General features: G+C 42.8%; 1 protein-coding gene across 4 annotated transcripts in view; it reads left to right on the top strand.

Annotated features, from left to right (window-relative positions):
• Positions 1-27,438, top strand: part of DIS3L2 (DIS3 like 3'-5' exoribonuclease 2) — a 261,768-nt gene that overhangs the window by 70,463 nt on the left and 163,867 nt on the right. For all 4 annotated transcript variants that reach the window (XM_016134710.2, XM_016134709.2, XM_036237966.1 and 1 more), the window contains exon 6: positions 7,181-7,415. In XM_016134710.2, coding sequence (XP_015990196.1) covers positions 7,181-7,415 — 235 coding nt within the window. The remainder of the gene's footprint in view (positions 1-7,180; positions 7,416-27,438) is intronic.

Genomic DNA, 27,438 nt, shown 5'->3' with positions numbered 1-27,438 from the left:
TGTCAAAACCCTGAGGGAGGCGAGCCGATGTCTGGACGGAGGCCAAGAGGGTCCGTTCGCGGCCCCGCCCCGAGTCCGGCCGGTCCCCACAGCGCCGGGTCGGTCAGTGTACGTCACAGCAGCGGTGAGCTGCCGTGTGGTCTGGCTGCCGTTTGCTGTTGTCAGGGCTTTTGGTGTTCGCCCATTTGTGGGTTTGCAGTGATATCTCCTTGCGGTTTTAGTTTGCATCTCTGTGATGACTGATGAGGCCGAGCACCTTTCCGTCTTTATCGGCCCTTTGACATTTCCGATTCGTTGAAATGCCTTTAAGCCTCTTCTCCATTCCTCTGTTGGATTGTCTGTCTTTCATTGATCCGTAGGAGTTCTTTATGCGTTCCTGATATGAGCATTTCTGTGGCTTCTTTTTTAAAAAATTTTTATGTTATCTTAGGATAAAAGGAAAAAATTAATTTTGATGGAGTTGAATTTCTCATTTTCTTTTACGGCAGTGCTTTTCGCATATGTTTAAAATGCCTTTCCTTACATATTTTCTCATATATTATTTTTTAAAATCCCACCAGCCTTTCAGATTAGCGTCTTCCTTAGCCATTTTCCACTCACACAATTGCATAGTGTCGGACTCCACAAACGCTGTCTTTGAGGGGGGTGGAAGCGATTCTAGGAGGCATTTTGCCCTTTCTTCACTAACACGGGGCTTACGTTCCTCCAAGAGCAGAGAAGTCATGCTACACCCTCCCCGCTTTTCCAGAAGGTTGCCTCCCCCTCTCGTCGGTCTCTGAACTCGGGATCTGGAGCTTAGGCCTCTTCTCTCGTCCCTTTAGTGGCAAGCCTCTTGCAGCCTCCCCTCAGTTTCATCCCTTGCTGTTTTTGGGATTCCTCCCGGATGCTACGGAAGGGACCGGATGACTGCTCCCCACCCCCCAGAGTGCAAGGATTGCAGCCTGATGGAGAAAGGGGATCACCATTCCCTCTCCTCACGCTCTTCCCGCTCTGTTGCCCTGTTTTACCTTCCAGAAGGAGATAGTGGGTGGATTACGGATCCATCCTCGGTAAAACTAGCGCAGGGTGTACCTGACACATGTTTCTGTGTGTGACACGTGCGTTGCATTTGTGTCTGGGGAAGGGTGCAGGGAAGTGTGCTCTTTCTTCAGCATTTTTATTAGCTGCAAATGACACTTTTATTTCCTATCAGTACTCCCAAATTGATACCTGCCTATATTTTCACTATTTATTTTTGTTAAAATAAACAGGATTCATGAGATGCTCAGCCTACCCTATTCATGGAATAAGACTGAGAACAGTTCGAGTCCCTCACTAACCCATTTCTGTCCTGTTCTCCAGAGACTAGACTAAACCTCCAAAGGAGACATAATCCCAGTGCAGTCAGCCGCCTCACTGTCTCAGGTCTGTGGAGCAAACCAGAGGAGTTTTTAAAGTCCTTAGTTAACCAGGTCAGTAATATGTCCATTGTCCTCAGGCCCTAGTTCTTTGCTCCGAGCCCAGAGCTTTCCAGCGTGCTGATCAACCTGGACTGCTAGCCTTCGGCACCAGGCCCTTTGCTGTCCTTGCTTGTACTTGCAGAGTATTTTCTCTCTGTTTATAGACATGCATTTTTTTCTGTGGAAGAAGGGTTTCTAGCTTTCATCTGATTCTCAGAGGGATCTGCTGACCTTCAAAGTAGAGAATCACTGTATTAGACTTTTCACCTCTTTTGAGGTCAGTCCCACAGAAGAAGGCCTCTTACTTTACATATCCAAGGAAAACTGGGCTACTAGTTTCTAACCCACATACTCTTGTATCTGGAAGCTGTTCTGCAGGCTCTCTTGCATCCTGATAGTCTTCTATCTTCCTTTCTTTAGCGTCCTACCCATTAATCTGTTTATTTAACAGATACTGAGCACTTAGATTGATTCTGCAAATTGCTGTAGAATATACGAAGATGTATAAGATGTAATTGGTGAGCATATAGCCTTAACAGATGAGGTAAATCATATACATAGATAATACTAACATAAGTGAAGGAATTGAGAAGTACCATAGAAGAGGCACAGGCGAATTGCTTTGGTACTTTAGAAAGGGAGAATTTACTTTGCTTTGGGCAGATGTGGGGGATGGGATGGGGAGGAACTGGGAAGACCATGCAGTGTGGATTCTGGGTTATAGACAGTGCAGGCCATTTGGACTAGGTCTGGAGAGAGAGATAGATTGATATGTGGAATCGTTCGATGCAGTATGCCCTCTCTGGTTTTTTTTATTTATTCAAATGAGACTTGAGTGTGCAGTGTGCCAGGCCTGACCATGGCCACTCCGCGGAGCCTATCAAGGAAGATTGACTCTGAGTAAGTCATTTCCTGATTGATTAGTGTATTCATTTATTTATTCAGTACATATTTGAGTGGCTAATAAATGCTGTTCTTAACTCTTGGAATACAGCAGTTAATAAAATAAATAGCTTCTCTGCCCATGAAACCTAAATTCTATTTAGGAGACAGCGAGTAAATGAGTATGTAATGTATTTGCAGGTAGCTATATGTACAGTGATGAAAGATAAAGCGGGGTAGGAAGATAAGAGTAATGGCCGCGAAGTGGGGCTGTTGTAAGTAATGTGATCAGGGAAGGCCTCTCTGAGAGGAGGGTATTTGAGCAGAGACCTGAATGAAGAGAGTGAGCCCTGTGAATAGTTGAGCAAAGAGTTTTCCAGGTAGAGGGAATAGAAAATGTGAAAAGCTCAAGATGGAAGGTTTTAGTGTTCTAGGAAGAAAAGCGAGAAAATCTCTAGGATTGAAGTGCAGTTGTCAAAGGAAGAAGTTGTAGAAAATGAGAGTGGAAAAATAGATATGGGCCAGATTTGACAGGGCCTCATGGTATGGTGATGGAAAGGTGTTGGGAAGCTGTTTGGAGAAAGGCATGATCTGATTTATGTTTTAAAAGGATCATTCTAGCTGCTTTGGTCCGAAACGGAAACCAAGAGATCAGTTGTTGTATAGGTCAGCAAGGAGATATGGGTTGCTTGGCTTTGTAGTAACAATAGAAATGGCAGGAAGAAGGGCCAGGGGGCTCATCTGATGGATGGATGTGTGGATGAGAGGGAGAGTCAAGGGCGATGCCACTGTTTAGTGCCGTCGGCTGAGAGAGGACATGCTGGGAGAGGAGTCGGTTCTGGTGAGGACCAAGGGTTCTCTTGTTTGAGTTGCCAGCCAACGTTCAAATGAAGATGCATGGAAGGGAGTTGGGTATGACTCTGGAATTCAAGGGAAAGGTTGAGGATAGGCATTTAATTTTGGGAATTAAGAGCATGTACAGAGATTTAAAGCCATGAGACTGGATGATTCATCTAGGGAGTAAGTGTGAAAGGAGCCTCTCCCTAGTGTTGTTAGTTTGTTCCCTTTACAGATCAGATTCAAGTTCAGCTTCTGGGGCAAAAGTACTTTGTAGATGGTTGTATGTACTTCATATTAATAGTGCGTGAGGAAGCACTTTGGTTCTTTTGCCTTTTCTGATATTTATATTGATCAGTGGGTTCAGGTGTTGCCACTCTGGGTCATCCTTTATAAAACTCCACCCCCATCAGGTTATGACGTTTGGTTTTAGTAACCATCGATGCTCATATCCTGAATCTGTTATTTCAGTATGGATGGCAGATTGGTGGTATTGCATGTCTTTTGTTCCTTCTTAATTAGCTAAAACTCTTCTATAAAGAAGCACTTTACCTATGAAACATCAACTGTTTGGTTAAGCTCAGATACAAGTTGCACAGGAAAGGTAGGAGAAATGCTTAGCATTTTCTGTGGTTGACCAGAGATAGTTCTTTCATGGTGATTCCAGGTTCCTTTAGACAAGATCAAGATTGTATTGGCCTTTGATGGCTTCCTTCTTTTCCAAGTATGACAAGATGTTCCAGGATAACCCTGTTAATGTTCTGTTCCAGACTCTAAGGAGTTCCACAGTCCTTACTCTTAACCAATATGCGATATGGAATGGTTTTAAAGTGCCTTTTGTGTCCTGAGATCTTGTGATGATCTTTTCCCCAAAACTTTTTTTTCTATTCTCATGTGTACTGGGATAACAAAAGAGAATGAAAATGCTTTTAAAACGCAACATATTAATTTATATTTTAATTACACTGTTTTGAGTGGCTTGATTAATTCATTAATTTGTGCTACCTACCCAACAGGGTTTTTTGTTTTAGTAACTCAAAAGCGAATTTAGTGCCTGAAACACCAATTCTTGAGTGTAGCTGATCTAAACCATGGAGATTATCATAAAGTCAGAACTGAGTTGGTTTAAAAATATGCAGGACAATTAAGCTTGCTGTACTCTGGTTGTCATTGTCCACTGATCTCCTCTTCCCATTGACTTTCTTTTGAACTTCGTGTGAGCCAAAGCATTATTCTTAATAAGTAGGTAGGCAAGAATCATGGTGATTGCAGTATTCTCACTGAATCTTACACACACGCACACACATATACATACATACAAACATACATACATACAGAGAAAGACTGCCTTTTGTTGTGGGATAGTCAAGCCTTCAAATTTTATAAAGTCAGAATCCTGGTTCCCCTTCTAATGTTTTCTCCATAGCCCGTGTGAGCCAAATCCTTTGTGAAACCGTTAGTGGCAGAAATTAATACATAATGACAGTGAAGGCCCAGACCCTTTGCTTAACATCCTTCAAGGAGGCAACATTTTACCTGCTCCATCCAGCATGTCAGTTTTCTTTCATCTCTGCCTCCAGCTATTCTCTCTCCGAGATAAAGTACATGCGGAGATGATGTAGAAAAACAGTAGACCAGGGATTACGTTGTAGCCACCATGCTTTGGGCCTGTACCTCCTGCCTGTGCTTCGGGCTGTTTGGACAGTGCCCAGGGTCGTGTTAATCCTTCGAGGATGCTCAGGGGCAGGTCTTCGTAGATGTCACTGAATTTGCCAGGAACATTTAAGGAAATTGCATGAGTTCGCTGATTTGAGCAATGCCAAACTCTTTTTCTTTTCTAACTCGTCAGTAAATTCTCTGTTGTTTGAATGGTCTGCCTTGGGTCAGGTGTGAAACCAGGACTTACGTGGCGAGGCAGAAGCGCACAGAGGAGAGCAGGTGTTAGCATTGTGTGGGATTTAACACTCTAGCTGTGGCTTCGCTCGTGCTGTCATCTAGGAAGGTGCCTGAGGGAATCTTTTTAGAGAGTTCTGGCCTAGCCAGTTGAACTTTTTTTTTACTATCATAGAAAAGGAGTCTTTTTAACTTGTCTAAGGGCTTACGGTTTTTATGAACAAATGAATGACTGACAAGAGTCAAAACATGGCAAGAGTTAATAGAAAACTTCATTAAATATGTTTACAAACTGGGAATCAAGACTTTTAATAAAATTTTCAAAAATTTTATTAAAAGGCACAATCTTGCTTAGGAAAATTAACCATTGTTCACAAGTTTTTCTGTTACCCCGTTTTTATGAAGTCAGTTTTTTTTTTTCTGAACTTTAGGACTATATTCTTAGAGTCTATATTCTGATTGTGAATATCTTTGTAATGTTTTATTTTGATTTTCTGGGTGGATACTCTAATAGTCATTATCTGGGGATGATTATGTTAATTGGAATCTAAGACATTAAAATATTTTGGGAAGGATTTAATAACATTTTCTGCCCATGTAAGATGAAGAGCTTTCATTAAGCGTGATCTTCGTGTGATCTAATTCGAACGTTAATCCTCCGTTGAAGGCAGGCTTCTGCTCTGAAAACTCGAGGCTAGTATTAGACCTCTCAATCACTGCAGACACACGGAGGCACTGCTGGAGAAGCTCGCTCCCTTCCTTCAGGTCTCTGCCCAGATGTCGCCTCCTCCAGCAGGCGTCCTGTAACCACCCTGCTGGCAGACTCGCTGTGCTCTCTTGGAATGAGCATTTTCACACGGTATGTTTTTTACTAGCACTAATCACTTTTTGATTGTGTACACTGTTGTATCCTTGGCACCCAGAGCAGTGCCCGGCACCGGGAAAGGTACTTTGTCATGACCTGTAGAATGTGTGAATGGTTCCCTGTCTGTCTCCTCACTGGGACGTAGGCCTCGTGGGGGTGCCTGGCACGAGGTTGGTCCCCCAGCATTTGTCTGAAAGAACAAAGTGATCGCTACGAAAAGAGATCAAATTCATTTTTTACATATATATGTAAATTTATTTCTTACATACATATTCATTTTTACATATATACATATATGCACACATGTAATCATGTTTATTTTTACATATACAAATTCACTGTTTACATACATACACACATACACATATGTGATCATGTTTTAATTAATGTTTAAATTGCACATGAACTTTTCACCCAGGAATAGATTCCTAAAAGGAATGCAGTATTCTGAGTAGTATCTAGAATCTACAAAATCTGCTGTGTTTCTTGCTAATAATGTACATGGGGAGAGTTCCATATAGTGTCGTCTTTTATTTTTGGTATATTTTAATATAGCGCCTGTAGAAATCAGAGTTCTGTCACATGACTGTCATGTGACAAACTCATTAAATGGATTGGTATCTGGATTCTTTTCTCCTTTATTCTTATTATATTTTTTTTATCAAAAATATGTGTCATACGGTGTAATGCTTCATTCTTGTAGCTAGTGTAAATGTCCATCAATTGTGTGCTTTCTATACTGATTTCTGGCCTCAAGATGGAGAATTAAGGGTTTACGGTTTTTATGAGAACATTTGTGAAGCCTTGTTCACACTTAGTTTTGTTTCTTCCATTCCATTTTGTATTCTTGTGGCTTCATTGAGAATGCGGTGACATACCGTGTTGAATTCTCATGTCGTTACCCACCATGCTTACTGAGCCCATGTGATGAACCCTTACGAAGCAGCATGGTACTTCCGGTCTTCGGGGCCTTTAGAGGGCAGGGGATGGAAGTGACATCAGAAAAGTGAGAAGTGGATGTGGCATGAATCTTGGGCCTCTCGAAGAGCGAGTGTCAACGTGACACTGCTGGATCGACTGTCTCCATAAGGTGGTCTGCGCCTCCGGAAAATAAAGCTCCTTTTTCAGACGACGTGATGAGTGTCCAGTGTTGTGAGCTTCCGAATGTGCAGTTTTTCCCTCAGGAAAGAAAAATAGAGAAAAAAATCTGCTCTTTCCCTCTCTTCTGTCCAATAATTTAGCAGAACTTTTCTGTTTTCTTCAGGTAATCAAACCAGAGAGCTGTGACCGAGAAACAGACGGCGCCTATGAATCGGATGCCCCCGAGGAGCTGTGTGGCAGCCGTCTCCTGCAGCGGCCCCTGAAAGGCTATAACGACAGTCCCGATGTCATCATAGAGGCTCAGTTTGATGACAGTGACTCAGAAGATGGACACGGCAACACACCAAGTGTTCCGGTGGATGGTGTTAAGAAACTCTCAGGCTGGGTTCATGAAAAAGGTGAGTGCCGGGCTACTGCCAGTCTGCCCTAGTCGTCTGGCGGCCGTAAGTACTGGAGTTCTCCCTGTGCTCCAGAACTCACCACACAGCACGTTTCTAACCTGTGGTAGCTTTTAGGAAAGGGGCCCCTTGCTAGACTTCCAGCTGCTGGGTCTGAGGCGGGCAGCACTGCTCCTGGCGGTCCACGTGGCCGTTCCCTCCGAGGTTTGGAGTCATGTCGCTAGCTGGCCCAGAATCCCTGTGATGAGCCCAGGCCCCACCCTGTGGTTGAGCTGAACGGAACTAAAGTGATTTTTAAAATCCTTACAAAAAAACACTTCATGTTGACCTGGATTTTTCTTTAACTCAGTACATTTTAAAGGTATTTATGTCATGGGTGGTGGGAATGGATCACCTTAAATGGATCACCTAAAAAAGACAAGCAGATTATCTTTATGTTGACAAAAGAACGTCCAGCATAAGAAAAAGTTTCGTAAGAGTTTATTTGAGCCAGATTGATGACAGTTGGGGAGAAGCAGAATCTCAGTGGATTAAGACGATGGTCCAGAAAACGGCAGCTTTGCAGCTCGTCACATGCTCTGGAATCAGGGGGGAGACCTGGGGAGGGCCACATGAAATCTGTTGGGAGTAGATTAAGGGGGCAGGAGAAAGCAAATTGGGGAGTCTCTGGGATTGGATAAAAAGGAAAATGGAGAGACACACACTTCTTTTGCATTGGCGGGTGTGGGCCAGCGAACGTGTACAGCACACAAAGATGGTACGTGGGGTCAGATGATAACGGGGGGTTCTGTGGTCTGTGCCCTGGTGCGTGGTTGTGCCTTTGAGGGGTCTGGACAAGATTACTCTGACATTTCAAAGGCACATGATCTTAGGTGCCCAAAGACAGTAGACAGTTTCAGAGTTAAAGATCGACCTTTGTCAGGGAAGCCACAGGCCTAGAGCATTGACTGCCCGCCTGCTGGGTGGGACATGACCCGCGTTTAGTTGGGAGGTTTTACATTTAGACCAGGGCACCCCGTATGGTTCCTTAGGTCCCTGGGTTTGTAAGGCCTGCCATGTGGGCCTCCCTTGAACTTGTCAGCTTTAATATGTGGCCCCTTTTCATCCACATTTTCAAAGTGTATTGATTTTAGGCCTTTAAAAAAGCCAGTCTTATTTTTTCTCATCGAAATCTAAGGCCTGGGTCCTCTGAGTGCAGAGAGAAGCAGTTGCAAGACGTGGGTGAGGAACGTGACCGAGGCCTCCCTCCCTGACCACACTCAGAAACTTAAGGGAAAGGAGCAGGGAAAATTGGAATATTTCAGCATATAGATCTCTAAGAGGTTTTAAGTGCACAAAGTATATTTTCTAGCCAAATTGAGTTTTGAGTTTTATGTATATTACGAAATGGCAACAAGTGACCTGGCTAGGCCGACTAGATTATGAGTGTTTTATCAGGAAGAAGGTTCTGGCACAGTCCTCATGAAAGTCTAGAAGAAGTGCCAGGAGATTACTAAAGGAGGATACAGAGCAGACACCCCGTGATGGGGCCTGGTGAGCACCCCTCGTCGACATGCTGACCGAGGCAGGCAGGAGGTGATTTCAGGAAGGCAGCATAAAGATGGCCCTGTCTCTCCACTGCGGGGAGGTGCGGTGACCTGGAGCAGCAAATGTTTCCCGGAGCACAGGCTGCGTGGCTTTCTGGAGCTAAGTACTGCTCAGCAAAAGACTTTCCAACTCTGACATTCTTTTCAAATGAAACGGCCACTGCCGCCCCTGCTGCCCGCCAGGTGCGGCGGCCTCAGGGCACCCAGCTCCTTTATGTTTCGTGGCCTGCTTAGGTAACTAGTGGTTTCACTGTGCAGGGCCCCGCCAATTCCATTTGGATGTTTATTCCTTGAAATGTCATTCTTCTGATGTTTCTTTGATCTTCCTTTCAAAGCAGTTGGATACTGCGACCCTCTTCTGAGATTGCATGTGTATTGACATAGTGGCATCAGTACTGTGAGTCATGTCTTTTCTATGAGAAGAGAGGGAAATGACCAGGACCCTAAATAGCCAAGTTCTTCATCATTAAGACACCAAGAGAGAAGAGACACTTGCAGGGGGAAGCCAGGCGGTCTGGCGATTGGACTTAGAGACACCAGCAGCCCTGTTCCCCTGGGCTCCAAGGCGAAGGGATAAGATGCCTCAATTTTTCATTAGTAGTTGGTATTAATTACAGGGGCAAGGAAGTATTGGTGTTTGGAAGTGATGGCAAAATTGATGACCAGGGTGGATACTAATAATTGATCCCCCCCCGCTTTTTTTTGGCAGTTCTGATGCCAGACTTGCTCTTGATTTGTACTCTATTGTAATTTTCCTCCTTTTCTCTTACATGTACAAGTCCACTGTGTGTGTGTTTTTTCTTTACTCTTTTTATGGTCTTCCTATCCTACTGTTATTTATATTGCTTCCGCACTGGCCCTGACTGAGGGAACAGCCTTAATCCTTCCCTCAGTATCTGGTACGAATTTCTCTTTCCGGCTCGCCTCTAAATAGAGAGTTGGTGAAACCACATGGCTGTTTCTCATTTCTTGCCCTCTTGATATTTAGGAAAATTGCAATTTGCTCTTTTAAAAATCACAGTGTTTTTTAGGATATTTTAACCAGCTTCTCTTGTCTGAATAATATAAAATCTGGTTATAGTTAAGATGTTAGTACTTTTTGCACCACTAAAGGTTTTGAAATTTGTTATTGAAACAAACCATAACCTTAAGAACATTATAAATTTTTCCTTAGACTTCTAGAAAGGTTCTTTGCTTTGGTGGTGTAACTGCGAATGGATTATTTATCCTGGTTCACACTTGTGTTCAAAAGAGTGTTCTTTATTTGTTTACTTTTGTTTTAATATTACATTTCTTTACTCAAAGCAAAGGTACATATTGCATGTACATGCATTATATGCGCCTGTTTGCCTAGGAAACGCATCTTTAAGATACTGCCAGTTTTTCTGGTAGGTGAGCAGGGAGCTCCTGATGTCTGCAGTAAGTGCCTGTCATCACACTGAGAGGGAAGCTTCCCTGGGCACCTCAGACCTACGTAGGAATTTCCTCTAGGAAGACTGCAGAATCTGTGCCATCCCTAGTTCCTGAGAGAGTGGACCAAAGACCTGGGCTCCTTTTGTAGGTCCAGGCCCAAAGTCCCCCGAGACTTAGATCTGAGCACTTTCCAAGCAATAGTGTTTTTGTCAGCACGGAAATCTGCCAGCTGTGTAGAGACTGGGGACAACCCCAGAAGATTTCCTTAGGTATCACATGTGGATAACAGGTGTCTGGATAGCAAGCTCCAAAGCATAAAGATTGTCATGGCCAAGTGATACCATAACTCTGTGTCTCTCATCATCGGAATCTTTAAGAACAGTTTGGCCTCTGAATCTTGGTGACTTCTGAATCGTGGTGACCTAATTAGGTCGCAATGTGCATTTCCTGTTCCCTGACCTGGGAGGGTCTGCCAGAGATCTTGTTCAGTCCTCTGGTCTGGAGTCAAGGCTCCACCAGGATTACCCGGATGGCTGGATGTGGGTCTAAGTGTAGAGTCGGTGGCCCTTTCACTCCTCCAGCTCCTCGCCACCTGCAGCTCCTTCCTGGAGGAAGAATCCACATGGAATCCTTGATCCCTTCTTGATCTACTGACTTCAGAGTCAGGAAGAAACCCTTTTTTCTCACTTAAAATTCATCTCCTTCCAGGACAAGCCCATTCAGTGCCTAGGTTTAAGTTTTTTTTCTTTGGATAAAAAGAAAGAGTACGTTTCCCTTTGGCTGAAAAAGCACACCCATGTAATTATTCTCTTGTGGTACCTCTCTGCTGTGTGTAATGATGATTAGTAAATTAAAATACAGTCTTGTTTGCTTTAGATATTATATTAAAAATATATAGCAGTTTCCCATCAATCACAATTTTTGGACAATATTTTGTGCCAGAGTTTTAAAATCTCATAAAAAATCTAAGTCTAGACACTCTGTTAGACCTATGTTAGAAGGATACAGTGGGAATTTTTGCTTTCCTGTTTTATAGGCTGAGTAGATAATGCAGTCATATCCAGTGTGATTCAGCTAGAGATGGATTGTTGAGACCTACAGTGTCAAAGACCCAAATCCCGTGCTAGACCAGCCACTTTTCCCCGTGACATTCCCGAGAGAAATAGGCACAGAGGATCAGCCAGGCAAGGAGCAGTTCACCGCTGAGCGAGGCTTTGACCCAAGCCAGAATGCCGGGCCGGTCTGCACTCCCACTAGCGACGCCCAGGGCTTCTCACATCTCACGTTAGAATGTAGCTTTGTTAATTTAGCTTAGATTAAGTTCTGGTAATTGCCTTTTGACGTCATTTTTCTGTTGTCCTATCAGGGTTACTCTTCTGTTGTTGATTTGTGGAAATTTCTTATCTATTCTCTCTAATAATCTCTTTTCCATTTTAGGCATTACAAATCTCTTTTCCCAATCTGCCTTTTAGTCGTTTGTCTAATAACTTTGTCTATGGTGTCTTTTATTGAACAAAAATCCTCAATTTTAATGCGATAAAATTAATCATATATTTTATGGATTTTTAGGTTTTCCCTGTTCCTAGGTCACATAGATATTCTCCCATGTAATTTTTTATTTAACTCCATAGTTTTGCTTTTTGCTGAATTTTATGATGCCAATTCTTTATCGATTGAGATTATTCATCTGGTTTCTCTCCTCTAGATCTGTTTCTGACATTGAACCATCCTTGAATTCCTAGGATAAACCCTATATAATCCCAATGTATTATTTTTAAAATACATTATTCGATTTACTTAGGTAATATTTAGTGTAACATTTTTGTGTGATGTTAAATGGACCTATCATTTTCTTGGCATTATCTGATTTTCAGAACCAGGATTATATCAGCTTCATGAAATGTCATGGTCAATTTTTGACTATTTCCTCTTTTTTCTGGAGCAGCATGTATGATAGGAATAAACTGTTTTTTAAACTTTGGTAGAATTCATTGTAAAATTGCCTGAACCTGCTGTTTGTCAGGAGGTTAGATCTTTGCTCTTTTAATCTCTTTCATACTAATTGATCTGTTCAAGTTCTCTCTTTTTGTGCCAATTTTGGCATAGCTTAATGGGAATTTATCCACTTGAATTTATTAGCACATAGATATTCCTAATACTCTTTAATATTCTTTAATTATTTAAAAAATCTCCTTGTGTTTATACTTTTGCCTCCCTTTTCATTCTGTATTTTAACCATTTGACTCTTCTCTCTTTTCTCGATAATTGTTTTTTGACAAAGATCTATCATGTTAATCTTTTTAAGGAACATGCTTTTTAGTTGTGTGATTTTTCTCTGTTTATGGTTGATGTTGTTCCGTATATCATTGATACTTTCTCTTATCTGTATTTATTCCTTATTTTGGGGGTTTACTTTTTTTTCCTCTTCCCAACTTCTTTAGTTGAATACTTAGCTTATTATTTTTAATCTTTTTGCTTCTTTTAAAATGTTTTCAACATTATTAATTTTCTTCTAAACATTTTTGCTATATTCTACAGATTTTGACTAGCAGTACTTTTATTATTAGTTCTGAATATTTAATTTTCTTTATGATTTCTTTTGTAAATAGATTGGTTATTAAGGCTATTAATTTCTAATTTTTTTTTTGCTAATCTTTTGACGTCAGATTAATTTTTGTATTATGGTCAGAAAACAGAGTCTTTTATGTTATTAGTATTTTATAATTATTGAAGCTTTATAGTCTATTACATGATCTTTATTTATAAATATTTCATGTATGCTAAGAAAGATGTGTGTGTATATCCAAAAACTTAATACATATTTATTTATATTGTTATCTTCATAAGCTGTTTATTATTTTATGTAGTTAATCTGTTAGTTTCTGAGAGGGATTTTTTAAAATGCATGTCTATAAATTTTGATTTATTTTTCCTGTACTCTTGTCAACTGCGACTTGACATGTTTTCAAGTTGTATCATTAGTTACATGTATATATATTAGGATATAGCTAGATATATTTTTGTATACATGTATAGCCATATATGTATTTAAACATAAAGATCACTGATATTTATTGAGCATTTACTATGTGCTAGGCCCTAAGTACTTTATAATTAATCTTTATTATGTTTAATTTAATCCTTAAAATATACCGACTATTTGTTTTAGGAATATTAATAGTATCTATTTCAGAGATACTTGTAGCTTTTATTCCCAGAGCAGAAAAAAGTTACATAGTTGGTAAGTATACTTTAGAATCCCTAGTAGCTTTTTAAAAATATCAATGCCTAGATACCACCTCAGGCATTCTGATTCTAGTTGATCTGGTCATTTTAAAACGCTCTCTAGAAGTTCAAGCATTCTACTGTGTAGCCAGAATCGAACAGTCCTAGACTTGGCCTCTTAACCATTGTGCTATATCTCCCCTCGTAAATACCAATACACAGATCACAGGTTAAACATTCGATGGCAGTCCAGCCCTCAGTGTGAAAATCGATTTGGTCAAGGATCATCAATAGATACTGAAGCCACTGAGTGAAAGGTTGTTGGAGATGAAGACATTCATGTGGACCCAAAGTGTCATGCCACAGTTGACTTACTACTTCATTACGCTGGGCAAAACGTTCTTTTATAGTGGACAGATTTGGTGGGCACTACTGTGACCAAGGTGGTCAAGCTTAGCATCACTAGTAGTGGGACAGCCTGGCATTTCGTGCCTGCTGATGGGTTGCGTTGTTATGCAGCACCATCTGTGAAGTATTCGTGCCAAAAGCATTTCACTTGAATCAAACCTCTAGACCTAATTTCTAAAATACTGAGAATGTAGGGCATACTGGAACAAATTAAATGATACTATGAGAGAAATAATGTGGATCCAGTATGTGGGATAATCCATGAGACAAGCAGCCTGTACTGGTTAAAAAAGCTCAATATCATGAAGAACAAAAAACAAGGGAGACTGTTCTAGAACTATGAGGTCCAAAAGAAACATAACCAAAAATAGTGCATGGACCTTGATTAGATCCCGCCTTGGTGAAAAAATGTAACAACAATTGGGGAAATTTAAATTTAAACTATTTTAGATGACATTTTGGAATTACTGTGTATTTCTTAGTTACTATGTTTTATAGTTTATGTGTAGCATTGTCTAGCACATTTCTTATTAGAGAAAACTTGACTACTTTGTGTTTTTTTATATCAATTTGAAAATAATTTTTTTTCTAGCATTTTCCCACAGATAATTGTCGATCTGTATAAGAAAGCTATTGAGGTTATGTGTGTGTGTGTGTGTGTGTGTGTGTGTCTTTTTTTAACTGGATACCTTAATGAGTACCTTTGTTATTTGTAATAATTTTTAGTTGTTTTTAAGATTTTCTAGGCATAAAATAATTTTATCTGCAAATAATACTTTGCCCCTTCCTTTCTAAGTTGGAGCTTCTCGTTGCCTCATCTCGGGGGCCATCGCTTCGGGAACTGCCTTACGTAATAGTGGTGATGGCTCCTCCCGGACTCAGTGGGAAAGTTTCCGGTATTGAGCCCTCAAGCACAATGCTGGTTGTTGGCCTGGCACCAGGTCAACCAAGTTTCCTCTTTCATTTTGACTGAAGGTTTCTATTAGGAGTCGATTTGGATTTTTTTTTTTTCAAGTACCTTTGAGCTTCTTTCAAGATGCTGTTTTTCCTTTTGGCTTACTTACGTGATAACCTATACCACGGCATAATTCTTGGATCCCTCATGAGACCATAACCTTCCTTTGGTCATGGTATATAAAATGTTTTAACTCATTTCTTCTTGCTAATAATTTATTTATGATTTTTGTATTTATAATACAAAATGTCTACGGTTTATTTAGTGTGCTGTCTTCGTCATGTTTTGGTATCAGGCTCTATTAACTTTTGGAGGAAGAATTGAGGAGCCTTTCTTTTTCTCAGTGCTTTGGAGTCGTTAAAAGAGCATCGAGAATGATCAACTATTCTCAGTGATTGAAGCATTTAAAGAAGTAGTACTTGAAATGTGGGCTAGGGCTTTCTTTAGCTGGTAACTTTCTCCATCTCTAATGATTATTGGTTTCTATAGGGATTTTTTTCTCTTCTTGCATTCATTTTGGTAATTATCCAGGAAAATCACACACTTGAACCACATGTTCTAATATATTAGAATAGAGTTGTACAGACTTTTCAATTGTTCAATTTCCTTTGCATCTATGATCATAATCCCTTTCAATTTCCCCCTCATTTTTTATTACACTAGTTAGTAACCTAATTTTTAATAGAAATTTATTTGTACTCTTTTATTTATTGTAAAAATACTTTCTACTTTTATATTATTACAAAGGTCTTTCTTTTAGGTATATTGAGTCTGAGATGATCATGTGTAATTGGAAGTGCAAGTTGAAGTTAATGATAGAAGTTTGGAAATATACTTCAAAGAGTCATTGGTACCTGGTTAGTTCCTTGAAGAACCCCCCTATTCTAAGAGTTCCTTTACGGGACTGTCAGAGGACAGGGACCTACCTCTTAAGTATACAGTTCAGTTGCATTAATTATATTCATAATGTGCAACTGTTACTACTATCGATTCTAAAACTTCCTCATCACCCTAAACAAAAACTCTGCAATCATTAAGCAGTAACTCATCATTTCACCTGCCTTAGCCCCTGATAACTACCGATCTACTTCCTTGCTATAAATTTGTCTTGCCTCAATATTTCATGTAAGTGGAATCATACAATATTTCTACTTTTGTGTCAGGCTTATTTCGTATATCATAATGTTTTCAAGGTTCGTCCATGTCGTAGCATGTATCAGAATGTCATTCCTTTTTATGGTTGAATAATATTCCGTTATGTTGTCTATACCATATTTTGTTTATCCATCCATGTTGATAGACACTTGAGTTGTTTGCACCTTTTGCTGTTGAACAGTGAATTGTGCTGAAATGAACATTGGCGTGCAAATATCTGAGTCCCTGTTTCTAATTCATTTGTGCATACACCTAGGAGTAGAATTGCTGGGTCATATAGGAATTCTATATTTAGCTTTTGAGGAATGTGGGGTTTTTTTAAAAGGATTTTTTTTTGTTAAATTCATAGTATTAGAAAGGTTAACAGAAATAGAAGATCACGATGAATTATAAGAAATCTTGAAATAATAATAATTATATCTGTTCTTTAGTGAAATGTAACCGGAACTTGCTCAGTGCGTTTCCTACTTGTCCTTTTCACTTCCACCTCCTCCCATTTTTTATCACAGAGTTACTCCTACCTACTTGCTTAGTTTCTCTTTGACACATCAGCAGACCTGGGGCGCTTGGGTTTCAGAACATTTTTCTAATATTACAAGTAGTTTATTTTATAGAATATAAAGTATCTAGGAATAGACATGCCTGTCAGCCTTCTTGCTATAGCACTGTTAACACAAAATTAATGGAACAGAAATTTAAATAAAAGGAAATAACAAATAACAGTAAACACTGCTGTTATCTGGACATGGGAGTTCCCAGGCCTCTGGCATGTCAGTCAGGACATGTGCGTGCCTGCCCTTCTCCTCAGTGGAGGTCGAGGGAGACGCAAAGGTCTCCGGAACCACTCTCCCCGTGGGGCTCTGAGCACCCTCTTCGGTGTGGCGGTCCCGATTCTCTGACTTGCTATCCACTTTTAGTTTTATACACGACTCCCCGGATTATTTAATAATCCACTTTTCTTGGGCTTACTGGTAATGAAAAGGGAAGAGCAACATCTTTGTGTGATGGTATCGTTTTCTCCTCATTTTCTGTCCCCTGATTGCTAGATTTCAGTCACCGTTGGACTCTTTCTTCCCAGTCCATTCATTCATTCCTCACTCTGGCACTTTCCAGGTTGGGCCAGTCCATGCCAGTGACAAGGGTCGTAACTGTTTACACGTTACAGCATCATTCTGGACCTTCACGGGTTGTCTGAGAGCATGCGCTCTTCTTGACATGTGATAATCTACTCCTAGGGGCTTTCAGTGGAGCGCTTTACATTGTTTTTAAGTATTTCGTAACACTAAATGAAAATAGTAAATTTGCTTTCAGTAAGACCGCAAGGTCAGCTCACTTCCCCTTTGACTCAGATGATGCCAGCGCATCACGGTAACATAGACTTTGCTGATCAGAAACTCTGTTAACAGTTACATGTTTTAATAAAAAAAAAGACAGGATAGCAAATTAATTTTCAGTGTGGTTAAGTTACTAAGACTGCTTCAGAGTGTGAGATCATGGGCAAAAATTAAGTTTTAAAATGTACTGTGAAGAATCTGCTGTGATTTAAAGGTCAGAAACAACTGATGTAGTTCATCCCTTTTGTTTTACAGACGAGGAAACTGAGATTCAGAGAAGTTACTTGGCTTATCCAGTGTCCTGCAGGAAGTTAGTGAGTTCATAAAAGAAAAATACCTGATACTTATAACAACAGACAATTTCTACGTACGGGTCATATTTTTTGAAGAGCAAATCGTGCCAGATCAATTGAATATCTTTTTTTTAAGAATATGTTGGACGTTGTTCGTGTACTTTCTGTCTATTTCCCCTTCTCCCTTTCACGTATGAACCCAGGTTTTCATCAGGGTATCTGTTCCTTCCCCAATTCCTTGTCCTTTGGGCAAAGTTGACCCCAACTTCTGAGCTGAGTCTTGGTTGTTTTATGTCGGTTGCTTGGTCTACTTGGTTACCTTACACCAGTAGGACTTTCTGCAACAGTCAAAATGTTCTAGACTGTGCTGTCCAGTACTGCAGCTACTAGCCACATGTGGCTGTCAGGCACTTGAAATGTGGCTAGTGTGACTGAAAAACTGACTTTCTAATTGTATTCATTTCAGTTAATTGTATTGTAAATAGCTACATTTGGTTCACAGCTACTGTATTAGACGTTGTAGCTTCATACCATGTCCTCTTCCCACAACACATGACCTGAGCAATCTAATCTGGGTGACTTCTGGGATGTCAGTAGTTTCCTGGTGGATATGGACAGGAAACATTTACACCTAATTGCTACTGGCAGCTATCATATGACTTGCTAAGTTTTGTGGGTAGAAGAGTGGAGCACAAGGACAAAATCGGCCCCGACAGTCATTTGTGAGCTTTGAATCAGCCGACCCTGAAACCTGCCTTAGCTCTGGACTGTAAGTTGCGTGAGCCAGTGACTCACCTTTGATATATAAGCCAGTTCGTACTGACTGTTCTGTCATCTTAGAGTATCCAAGCAAATACAGAGAGAACGACACGCCGGACATTCTGCCACTTGCTGGGGAAAAAAAGATGAATAAAGAATAAAATGTGGATGCTTGTCCTTGAGGTGAAATTAGTGTATAAGAGGAGATGCAGTAACACGTGTGTTCTGGGTCTTGCCTGCCTGAGTCCCCTGCAGTGGGAATGGCTTTACGGAAGAGGTATGTGTAGTCTGCCCGGCACCCGCCCCCCACACTGCCCGCCCCCCCGGGCCTTGTGTGGGCTCCTGACCTAAGGACCATCAACACATGGGCCGGCCAGTGACCTGTTAGGTTTTGTCAAGAGCGTGAGAACTCTGAAGCTAAAACATCCCATGGAGTGAGGGCTACAGATAGCTGTTAGGGAACAGAGGCTGCTAGTAACCACACAGTGCACACAGAGTAGAGGGACAGATTTGTAGAGGGAGGGGGAACCATACAGAGAGGGTGAAGGAGGAAGGGGGGCAAAGGGAGGGGGAAGAAGACAGTTTATTCTCTGGGCCTTGAAGGATGAATAGGGTTTGCCAGGCAGAGAAGGTGAAACATATTTTTGGTATAACAGGGGCAAGAGGAAGATGGTAGCTGGGGTAATGTCTGCGGTGGAAATGGTGTAGGATGCAGGGTGGGGAGTCTGGAGGGGAGGCTAGGGAAGTGGGCTCTGATGAGGTTTTGCCCAGTCATCTGTGACGGCTAAGAGATCTGGGTAGTGGGGAGTCATCCAGGGTTGTCGCGAAGAGACCGATTGTTAGAAAAGGGGAGAAATTGGGCCATGACATGGGACCAGTTAAGATTAGAGATGCTTGAAGACCTGACTGACAGCAGTGGCAGCGGGAATGCAGAAGGGATAGATTAGCAAGACATGTCAGAACTAGAATTGATAGTGTTCGATGGCAGATCACATATGGGACAAAGTAGAGGAGCATTCAAGAATGAGATGAACTGATATCTAGGTTAGCAACTGCACAGGTGCTGACATTCTTAAATGAGAAAAAGAAGACCAGGGGTAAGGACTATGAATTTGGGTTCTGGTCATATGGTGAATTGAGTTACATGGAGCACATTCAGGTCGTGACATCCAATAGTAATTGGAAATAGAAGTGTAGACTCAGAAGAGGATGGTGAGAGTTATAGATCTGAACATTATCAGTTGGAACTATGGGAATTGATGAGATTATCAGGTATGGGGCGGAAGTAGTCACTGTTTGATAACACCGAGGCCCAAGCTGGTACACAAGGAAACTCAGGGGCAAGGGTGGGGGGTGGGAAGTGGTTCTGATAAAGACTTTGAGAGTCTGAAGAAGACCTGACCAAAAAGTGTAGAGGACTAAGAAGGAAGTGATGAGTATTTTTAAGAAATGAAGGAATGTCTCTCTTTCAGGAGTATCACATGATTAAAGATGATTTTCATTTAAAAGTACCAATTCTCACAACTATTTAAAATCAGTCTTTATTCAGGGAGAATCCCTCTCTCTTTGCATTTAACTATTGTTTTGGAAGAACAGATTGGAAGAGAAAGTTCAGTTTGGTTTTCATTGAACTGAGAAACAGAATCAGCTGCAGATGGTTAAGGTCTTTGTCCCACCTCCCTCTGCCAGGGATTCTGAGCACTGTTGTCTGTGAAGTTAGTTTCCAGTCTTAGACTCGAAGAAGGGAGGACCCAGGCAGGTAGATCTTCCCAACTGACCCCTTTGGTCAGCGTATTCCAGGTTTATTCAGTTGAGTGGTGAAGCCTTTTTTCATTTACAATTTTAAGTGTTTAACCTGCTTCCTTATGGTTTCATGTGTTTTGTTTTTGCTTTGCACGAGATTCGTTGCCACTGTGCAGAATTACGTGCCTACAGATTCATCTTACTGGCACTAATTTCCCCTTTGGATCACTCTAAATAATGCCCATTCTTCCTTAAGAACTACCGTCTAGGTTTTTCAAGTCATGCAGAAACATGTCAGGGGAAATCTTTGCCTGATGAATAGAGTAATGTTGAGATTTACAAAAAGCTGTTGAGGATTCCAACTCAGCCTGTTGGAAAAATAACTGGGTCATGTGGCTCTGGATGGGGACAGGGAACTGATAGCTCTCTACTCTGGGTATAGAATATCCACCAGTAAGGACGGATCTTTTTTTTAACATTTTATAGTAGGAAATGGACTCTGTTTTTTTTTTTTTAATTGGTTAAAAAAACCAAAAACTAAGAAATGATCGAGTTATCTCTATCCCTGTAATTGGAACCAGCCTCCCAGCCCAGCACACCCTTTCATTACCCCCCTGCCCTGCTGCCCCCAGTGAAAGCTCATCTCTGCTCCCAGTTAGCTGGCCCATTTAGCCAGTCCCCGCAGCTCTGACGCGTTTGCTTGAGCTAGGAGCAGCAAAAGAGTGTGAACTTGATAGGTTTGACTTTGGGACCGATGCTCATTTCTGCCCTTCTTATTTCAAAGCCCCTTTGATAGCAGCTTCCTCAGTGTAGACTGCTACACTCACGTCTCTGCAGTTCACCTGGGCCTCATTGAACCTACTATTCCAGGTGCAAATGCTCCTCGGGCCCACCACCCCGGTGCACAAGGGCCAGGATCCAAACCTGTCTGGCTAGCCTTGTCAGCGTGTCTACCAGGGAGGGGAGATCCGACAAAATGTAGCAGCACTCTTAGTAGGGAAAAAACAGTACAGAACAAGAGCTTTTGCCAGTCATGCTGCCTCTTAGTTCTTCATATTCTTTATTTGTTTAAAACAACAACACAATTTTATAATAAATACTTGCCTTGACTTCTTCATAGGTTCTTGCGTAAATCAAATGAGGTAATGGAAGGGAAAGTAGCTTGAAAAGGAGAAAGCGTAGCATTCCTTTATGGGCATTTTCCAAATGACTTTTTGGAGCTTGTTGCCTCTTGAGGCAACAAGTATCAAGTGCCTCCTCCTGCAGAGGTGGTCAGACCCCGTGGGGCAGTGATGGGCTGCCCAGCCCAGCGGGGGTCCCCGCCTGCCTCTCCAGCCACAGTTCCTGCACCTGCCTCCTCAGCCCTGCGGTCCAGCCAGACGGGACTCCGTACTGTCCTGAGCAGTCCCCTGCCTCCTCTGCCTCTGTGCATGTGGGCTCCTCTCTTCTGCCGCATGTGCTGCCTAATTCCTTGTCTCCTGTGAAAATTCCTCTTCAAATGTCAAGTGTCATTTTGCATGTGTATTAATTATCTATGGCTGTGTAACAAATTGCCACAAACTTAGTAGCTTAAAACAACACATTTACTGTCTTGCATTTTCTATGAGTCAGTGTAGCATAATAAGAAATATATATTTGGCCTCTGTCTCCGGTTCCTGACACAGGGCTCCTAAAACCCTTGTAATTTCCTGCGTGATAGGAGTGCTAGGAACATCTCTTTTGTTCTAACATTTGGTCTTTGACCCTGGTTCCTGACACAGAGCTCCTAAAACCCCCATAGTTTCCTGAGTGATAGGCACATCTATTGTTCTATGTATGAGGCAGCTCTTGGTGGACTCCTAGGTAGCTTCACGATGGGAACCGGGCACCTGAAAGACCAAACTGGGATCAGAAGCTTGACACTTTTAGCCCCAGCCTCTATCCGGGAGACGGGGAGAAGGGCTGCAGATGGAGTTAGTAACCAATCATGCCCACGTGATGAAATTGATTGGACTCATGTGATTTCATAAAAATTTCTGAACTGTGGGTTTTTGAGAACTTCTGGGTTGGTGAGTTCACCCATGTCCCGAGAGGGTCGTCCAGCTCCAAGGGGGTAGAAACTCCCGCTTGGGGTCCTCGAAACCCTCGCGCTGTGTATCTCTTCATCTAGCTGTTCACCTGTAATTTTTCTTATATTCTTTGTACTAAACTGGTAAACTTAAGTTATGCATTGCCATGAGTTCTGTGAACTGTTAGAGCGAATTATCAAACCCAAGGAAAGGCTCATGGGAACCCTCATGGGAACCCCGACTTGAAGCCAACTTAGACAGAAGTGTGGGTAGCCTAGAGACCCACTACTTACATTTGGTTTCTGAAATGGCAGGGGCAGGGCAGTCTTGTGGGACCGAGCCCTTAATCTGTGGGGTCTATGCTGACTCTGGGTAGTTAGTGTCAGAACTGAATTAAATTGCAGGACACCCCCAGAAGATTGGAGAATTGCTAGATGTGGAAAACCCACACACTGGGTGTCTGACGTGTGAGTAGAGGACCACATCAGGTTTCCCGTTAGTCAGGGTCCGGGGTGTGGCTCAGCTCGGCCCTCTGCCTCAGGGTTTCTCACCAGGCCGTAGTCCAGGCATGGCTCGGCTGAAGGTCTGACTAGGGGAAGAGCTAAACTTGTGGCCACATGTAGTTCCTTGGGGGCTTTTGGACTGAGGAGCTCGGTTCCTTGCTGGCTGCTGGCTGGAGGCAGCCCTCAGCTCCTTGCTGCATGGTCCTCCCTGTATGGCAGCTGACTTCCATCAGACCCAGCAAAGAGATTGGTATCTGAATGGAAGTGACATCTTGTTATCTTAGCCGTATTCTGTTGGTTAGAAGCAGGACACCTAGCTCCTCTCTGCAATCGAAGGAAGGGGCTTTTTCAAGGGCCTGAGGACCAGGAAGCCTGGGGATGGCTGGGGCCATCTTGCTCTGCTCACCACGAGATGCTCTCCACACGCCCGTATTTATTTCTTCCAACTAAGTGTGTGATGTTTCTTTTCTGTGATTCTTCTTCATAGATTTCTTTCTTTTTTTTTTGCAATTTACATTCATGACTAATATTATTATAGTTGAGTATTTTTTTATTTCCCTTATGTAACTGTTTTTACTTATCCTTCACTCACTTGCAATTCCCATAACGGAGTCTTGTATTCAGCAGGTGTCCTGTAAAAGACTGCCCTTCCTTCCCTTGTTTTGAAACTGAAAAAGGACCAAACTAGTCACTCTCCTGTTTAACACCTGAGTCCTTTTTCCTCACAGCAGCCACATACGATCCATTATAAAACCTTCACATTTGCCAGTTTGGCACCCAAAGTAGTGACTCATTTACATCTATATAACCTGGCTGGAGTGATCCGCATTAGTCTGATTTGCATTTAGAGCTAGACTTATTACCTTATAAAGGAGAAGCAGTTTTCCATGCTTCAGACATGGGCTGTGTTTGAGCGGTGCCTTGCGCTGTTTCCTGGAGGGCCTGATGGATCTCAGAAACGATGCAGTCTGAACGAATCAGTGTCTTTAAACTGTTTTCTTTGCCTGGCAGTGATCACCTCGTGGTCCTGCTAGTACTGGGTCACAGCAAACGGATTGATAAAGAGGACCAGCTCTCGGAGAAGCCGTGTTTTTGTTCTTTCCCTTTTGCCCAAGCACCGGGCTGGATCTCCTTACCCCCGCTGGACACGTTTAGTCGGATGAAGACCGCAAGTGCTCGAAGAGGCTTGGAACCCAGGAGGGATGTGATGCGTGTTTGCGACATGTGAGATGGCAGACTCCAAACACGGTGAAACCTTTCCGGTCTGGCTTCCCGAGCTTTGAGGCCATTGTCTACTTAGTTCTCTAAGACAGCTTCGCACATTTTTCACGTTTTGAAGTTTTGATGGATAGCCTGTCCTTAGGAGGCAGGCGAAGAAGCACCAGTCTGATTTTAGTGAACACCGTCTAGTGCTGAAACGATCCCATCACAGTAAGATGTGAAGCTTGGCGCCTTTAAGAAAAACTCATGGAGGAATCATCCATCAGTTGGGAAAGATGCAGAATTAGTAAGTTCAAGCTAGCTCTAGGCAGGCGCGCATAGTGTGTGTGCCTACATTTGGGGTCTTCTGGGAGCCATGAGGCTAAAAGCCAATTAAAGCTTTAGTGGAGAGAAATTTAAAAGTGCTTTCTCCTGGGCAAGAGAAAGATTTAGAGCAGAGAGTGCTCAGGAAAGCGGGAGAGTGTGGATGACATAATTAATACAGTTCACAGCTGGGAACGGGAGTCAGCCCCGTCTGAGAAGGTCGCCCTGCGAAGGACCCAGGTTTGGGCCTGAAACCCGCACCGCCCAGGTCTCGGCTCCAACACAGGGACCCAAAGCCATCTTACGGTCAGCCTGACGAGGAGGGTGACCAAGTCCAGCCGCAAAGAGGACCTCCTTTCTTAATCCCTTACTGGTCTATAAATTAGAACAATGCAAGAAAATTGGGTAATGAAGGGATTTTTTCCCCTCTCTCAATGCTTGAGTATTAACTTCCTTTTCATTCATTTGTACATCCTGTTACTCTATTCATTTGTTAAGTCCCTCTTGCCCCAGTCTCTACCCATCTGTCTGCTCTCAGACAGTGTTATTATCTAATTGATATTCCCAACCTCCACCCGAGATGTAGAACTATATCCCCAGCTTGGGTAGAGGACATCATTATACTTGTATTCCATTGTCACCCCAAACTCGAAATGTGCTCAAAACAGAGTGGATCGACTTCTCCCAGCATCTTATCGCTCAGGCACATCTCTCCGAAGTCATGCGTTCCTGTCCATTCTCACTTCCATCAGTCCTGTTCAGATCCCGAAGGTGGAGTGGCATCACGGGAAGAGGATGAGGTGTCGGCGCTCGTGAGACTTAGGTTTGAATAGCGTCCTTTCCAGTTCCTAGCTGGTGACCGTCGCAAGCATGTCACTCATTTCCCTCATCTCTGGCGTTAGCACAACAGGACCTGCCTACCTCATTTGATCGTTGGGACTGCTCAGTGTGCCGGTGTATGTAAATCACCTCGCACTGCTCAGTGTGCCGGTGTATGTAAATCACCTCGCACTGCCCAGCACGTTCAGGGCTGCCCTTTGGAGATCCCGTTTGCATTTGAACCTTGCCTGGAATTGTGGAGCCCGGCTCTGAGGCTCTGATCGTGTGCATGACCTCCACGGCCTAGCACTTCACAGCAGATGAGTTTGGCTTCTGTGTTTCAGAGAAAACAAAGACTGTCCCCGGGAGCCCCCTGGCTTTCAGCCAACAGGTTAACCAATGGCTCCTCCCAGCCTCCTTTCGATACCATGAAGTTGGCTTCCCTCTGTCCTCCTGCCTGAGGTCAGTCCTTTCCCTCGGGCTGTGCATCCCATCCCTTCCTGCCCAGGGACCGCTCCCTTTCCTGACTGTGCCCTCTTCAACCGCACCTTCCTTACTGGTTCCTTCCCATCAGCAGCGAACTGTGCTCATGCCTGCCTTATCTTAAAAAAATAAAGAAATTCAAGATTTATCGTGATTTCTCCCACCCTGTGTGGTTCCCTTCCTTCACAGCCAGCCTTCCGGAGCCGGTCCACACCCCGCGTCCGCAGTCCGCCTCCCACTCAGTTCCCCACGCACGGCATTCTGACTTCACTCCGTTTCCTTCTCTAAAAGTCTTCTCACTAGGGTCGTCTGTTTCCTTGTCACTAAGGCCACACTGCTGGCTATGTTTTCCCTATCGAAACGCTTGCTTTCCTTGGCTTCTCTTACCCCGCGTTAGCCTGGCTTTCCTCCGCCCTCTCTGACCATGCCTCAGCCTCCTTGCCAACTTTTCTACTTATGCTTTCTTAAATGCTGGTGCTCCCCGCTGTCCTGCCCCGGGCTCGCTTCCCTGCTAATTCTGAACCATCTCCGAGGGAGCCAGTTCCCTCTTTTATTTGCCCGCTGTACGCAGATGATGCTCTCACTTCTGTCTCCAGCCCAGACCTCTCTTAAGCGCCACACCTGCTGTCCAACACCTCCAGCTCACTGAGTCCCAGCTGAACTGACACCCCCTCCTGACTGCCAGGAGATGCTCATTGCTCGTTTGTCTGTAGCAGTGGCTTTCACTCTTTAGTGTGAGTCTGAGTCACAGTCCACTTGGAGAGCTCGTTCCAACAGATTGCTGGGCCTCATCCCCAGAGTTTCTCGGCGGGGCCTGGGAACGTGCATTTCTAAGAGTTCCCCAGTGATGGTGATGGCATCGGTCAGGGAACATACTTTGAGAACTTCTGTTATAAGGAAATGAGGCAGCTTTTCCCGTTCTTTGCTATACCCGATATAACTTTCCTCACCTCCTGTTCACCACTGACATCTAAATGATCTTGTCAGTTTTCCTTCTCAATACCTCTCTATCCAGAACCTTCCGTGCCCTCTGCCACGGGTTTGATTTATTGCAGTAACCTGCTAGCTGGCCTTTCCTGCCTCCAGTCTCACTTCTAAATCTGTTTCTCATACCACAACCAGTGTGAGCTTCTTAAAGCATAAATCCTGTCCGTCTCCTGCCTGCTTTCCCCTGTAGCTTTCCATTGTCTTTGGGATAAATCTAAACTTCTTGACGTTGACCGGGCCTCTGCCTACCTGGATAGTGCCATCTCTTGCCTCCTTCACACAGAACGTAGCAAGTACATGGAAGTATGTGCAATTAAGTGTACGTATTATATAGCACTTACTGAGTGCTTCATGTCGTACTTCTCCATACATTAATTTTATTTAATCTTCTCATTAACCCTGTCAGATAGGTTATATTTTACGGATGATGAAATGTGACCCATTTTATAACACAGCCATTGTCTTGTCCATGAGTCCAGTCGGTTGTGCCCAGGACTACAGGGTTGGAGTCACTCAGAGCTCCCTGCAAGAGCTAATAACAGCGACAACATTAATAGTATTCAACAGTTTTTGTTAATGTACTTTGTGCCCAGGAGCCACATGTAAACATGACTATTCCTGATTCACAAAGGAGGAACTTCTGAGGGAAGGAATTAGTCCAAAGCCACACACTTTTGGATTCAGATCTGCTGACACCAGAGCTCATGTTTTTAACTCAGTCACCCCTATGGGTGGAAATAGTGAAACTATAGAGAGAGCTGTTTGTCAACTGGCATCTTCTAAAACTG

Source organism: Rousettus aegyptiacus, unplaced genomic scaffold, assembly GCF_014176215.1.
Source record: "Rousettus aegyptiacus isolate mRouAeg1 unplaced genomic scaffold, mRouAeg1.p scaffold_m13_p_2, whole genome shotgun sequence".
Lineage (NCBI taxonomy): Eukaryota > Metazoa > Chordata > Mammalia > Chiroptera > Pteropodidae > Rousettus > Rousettus aegyptiacus.
Note: the sequence above shows the minus strand (reverse complement) of the source record. Positions and strands in the feature narration are given on the sequence as shown.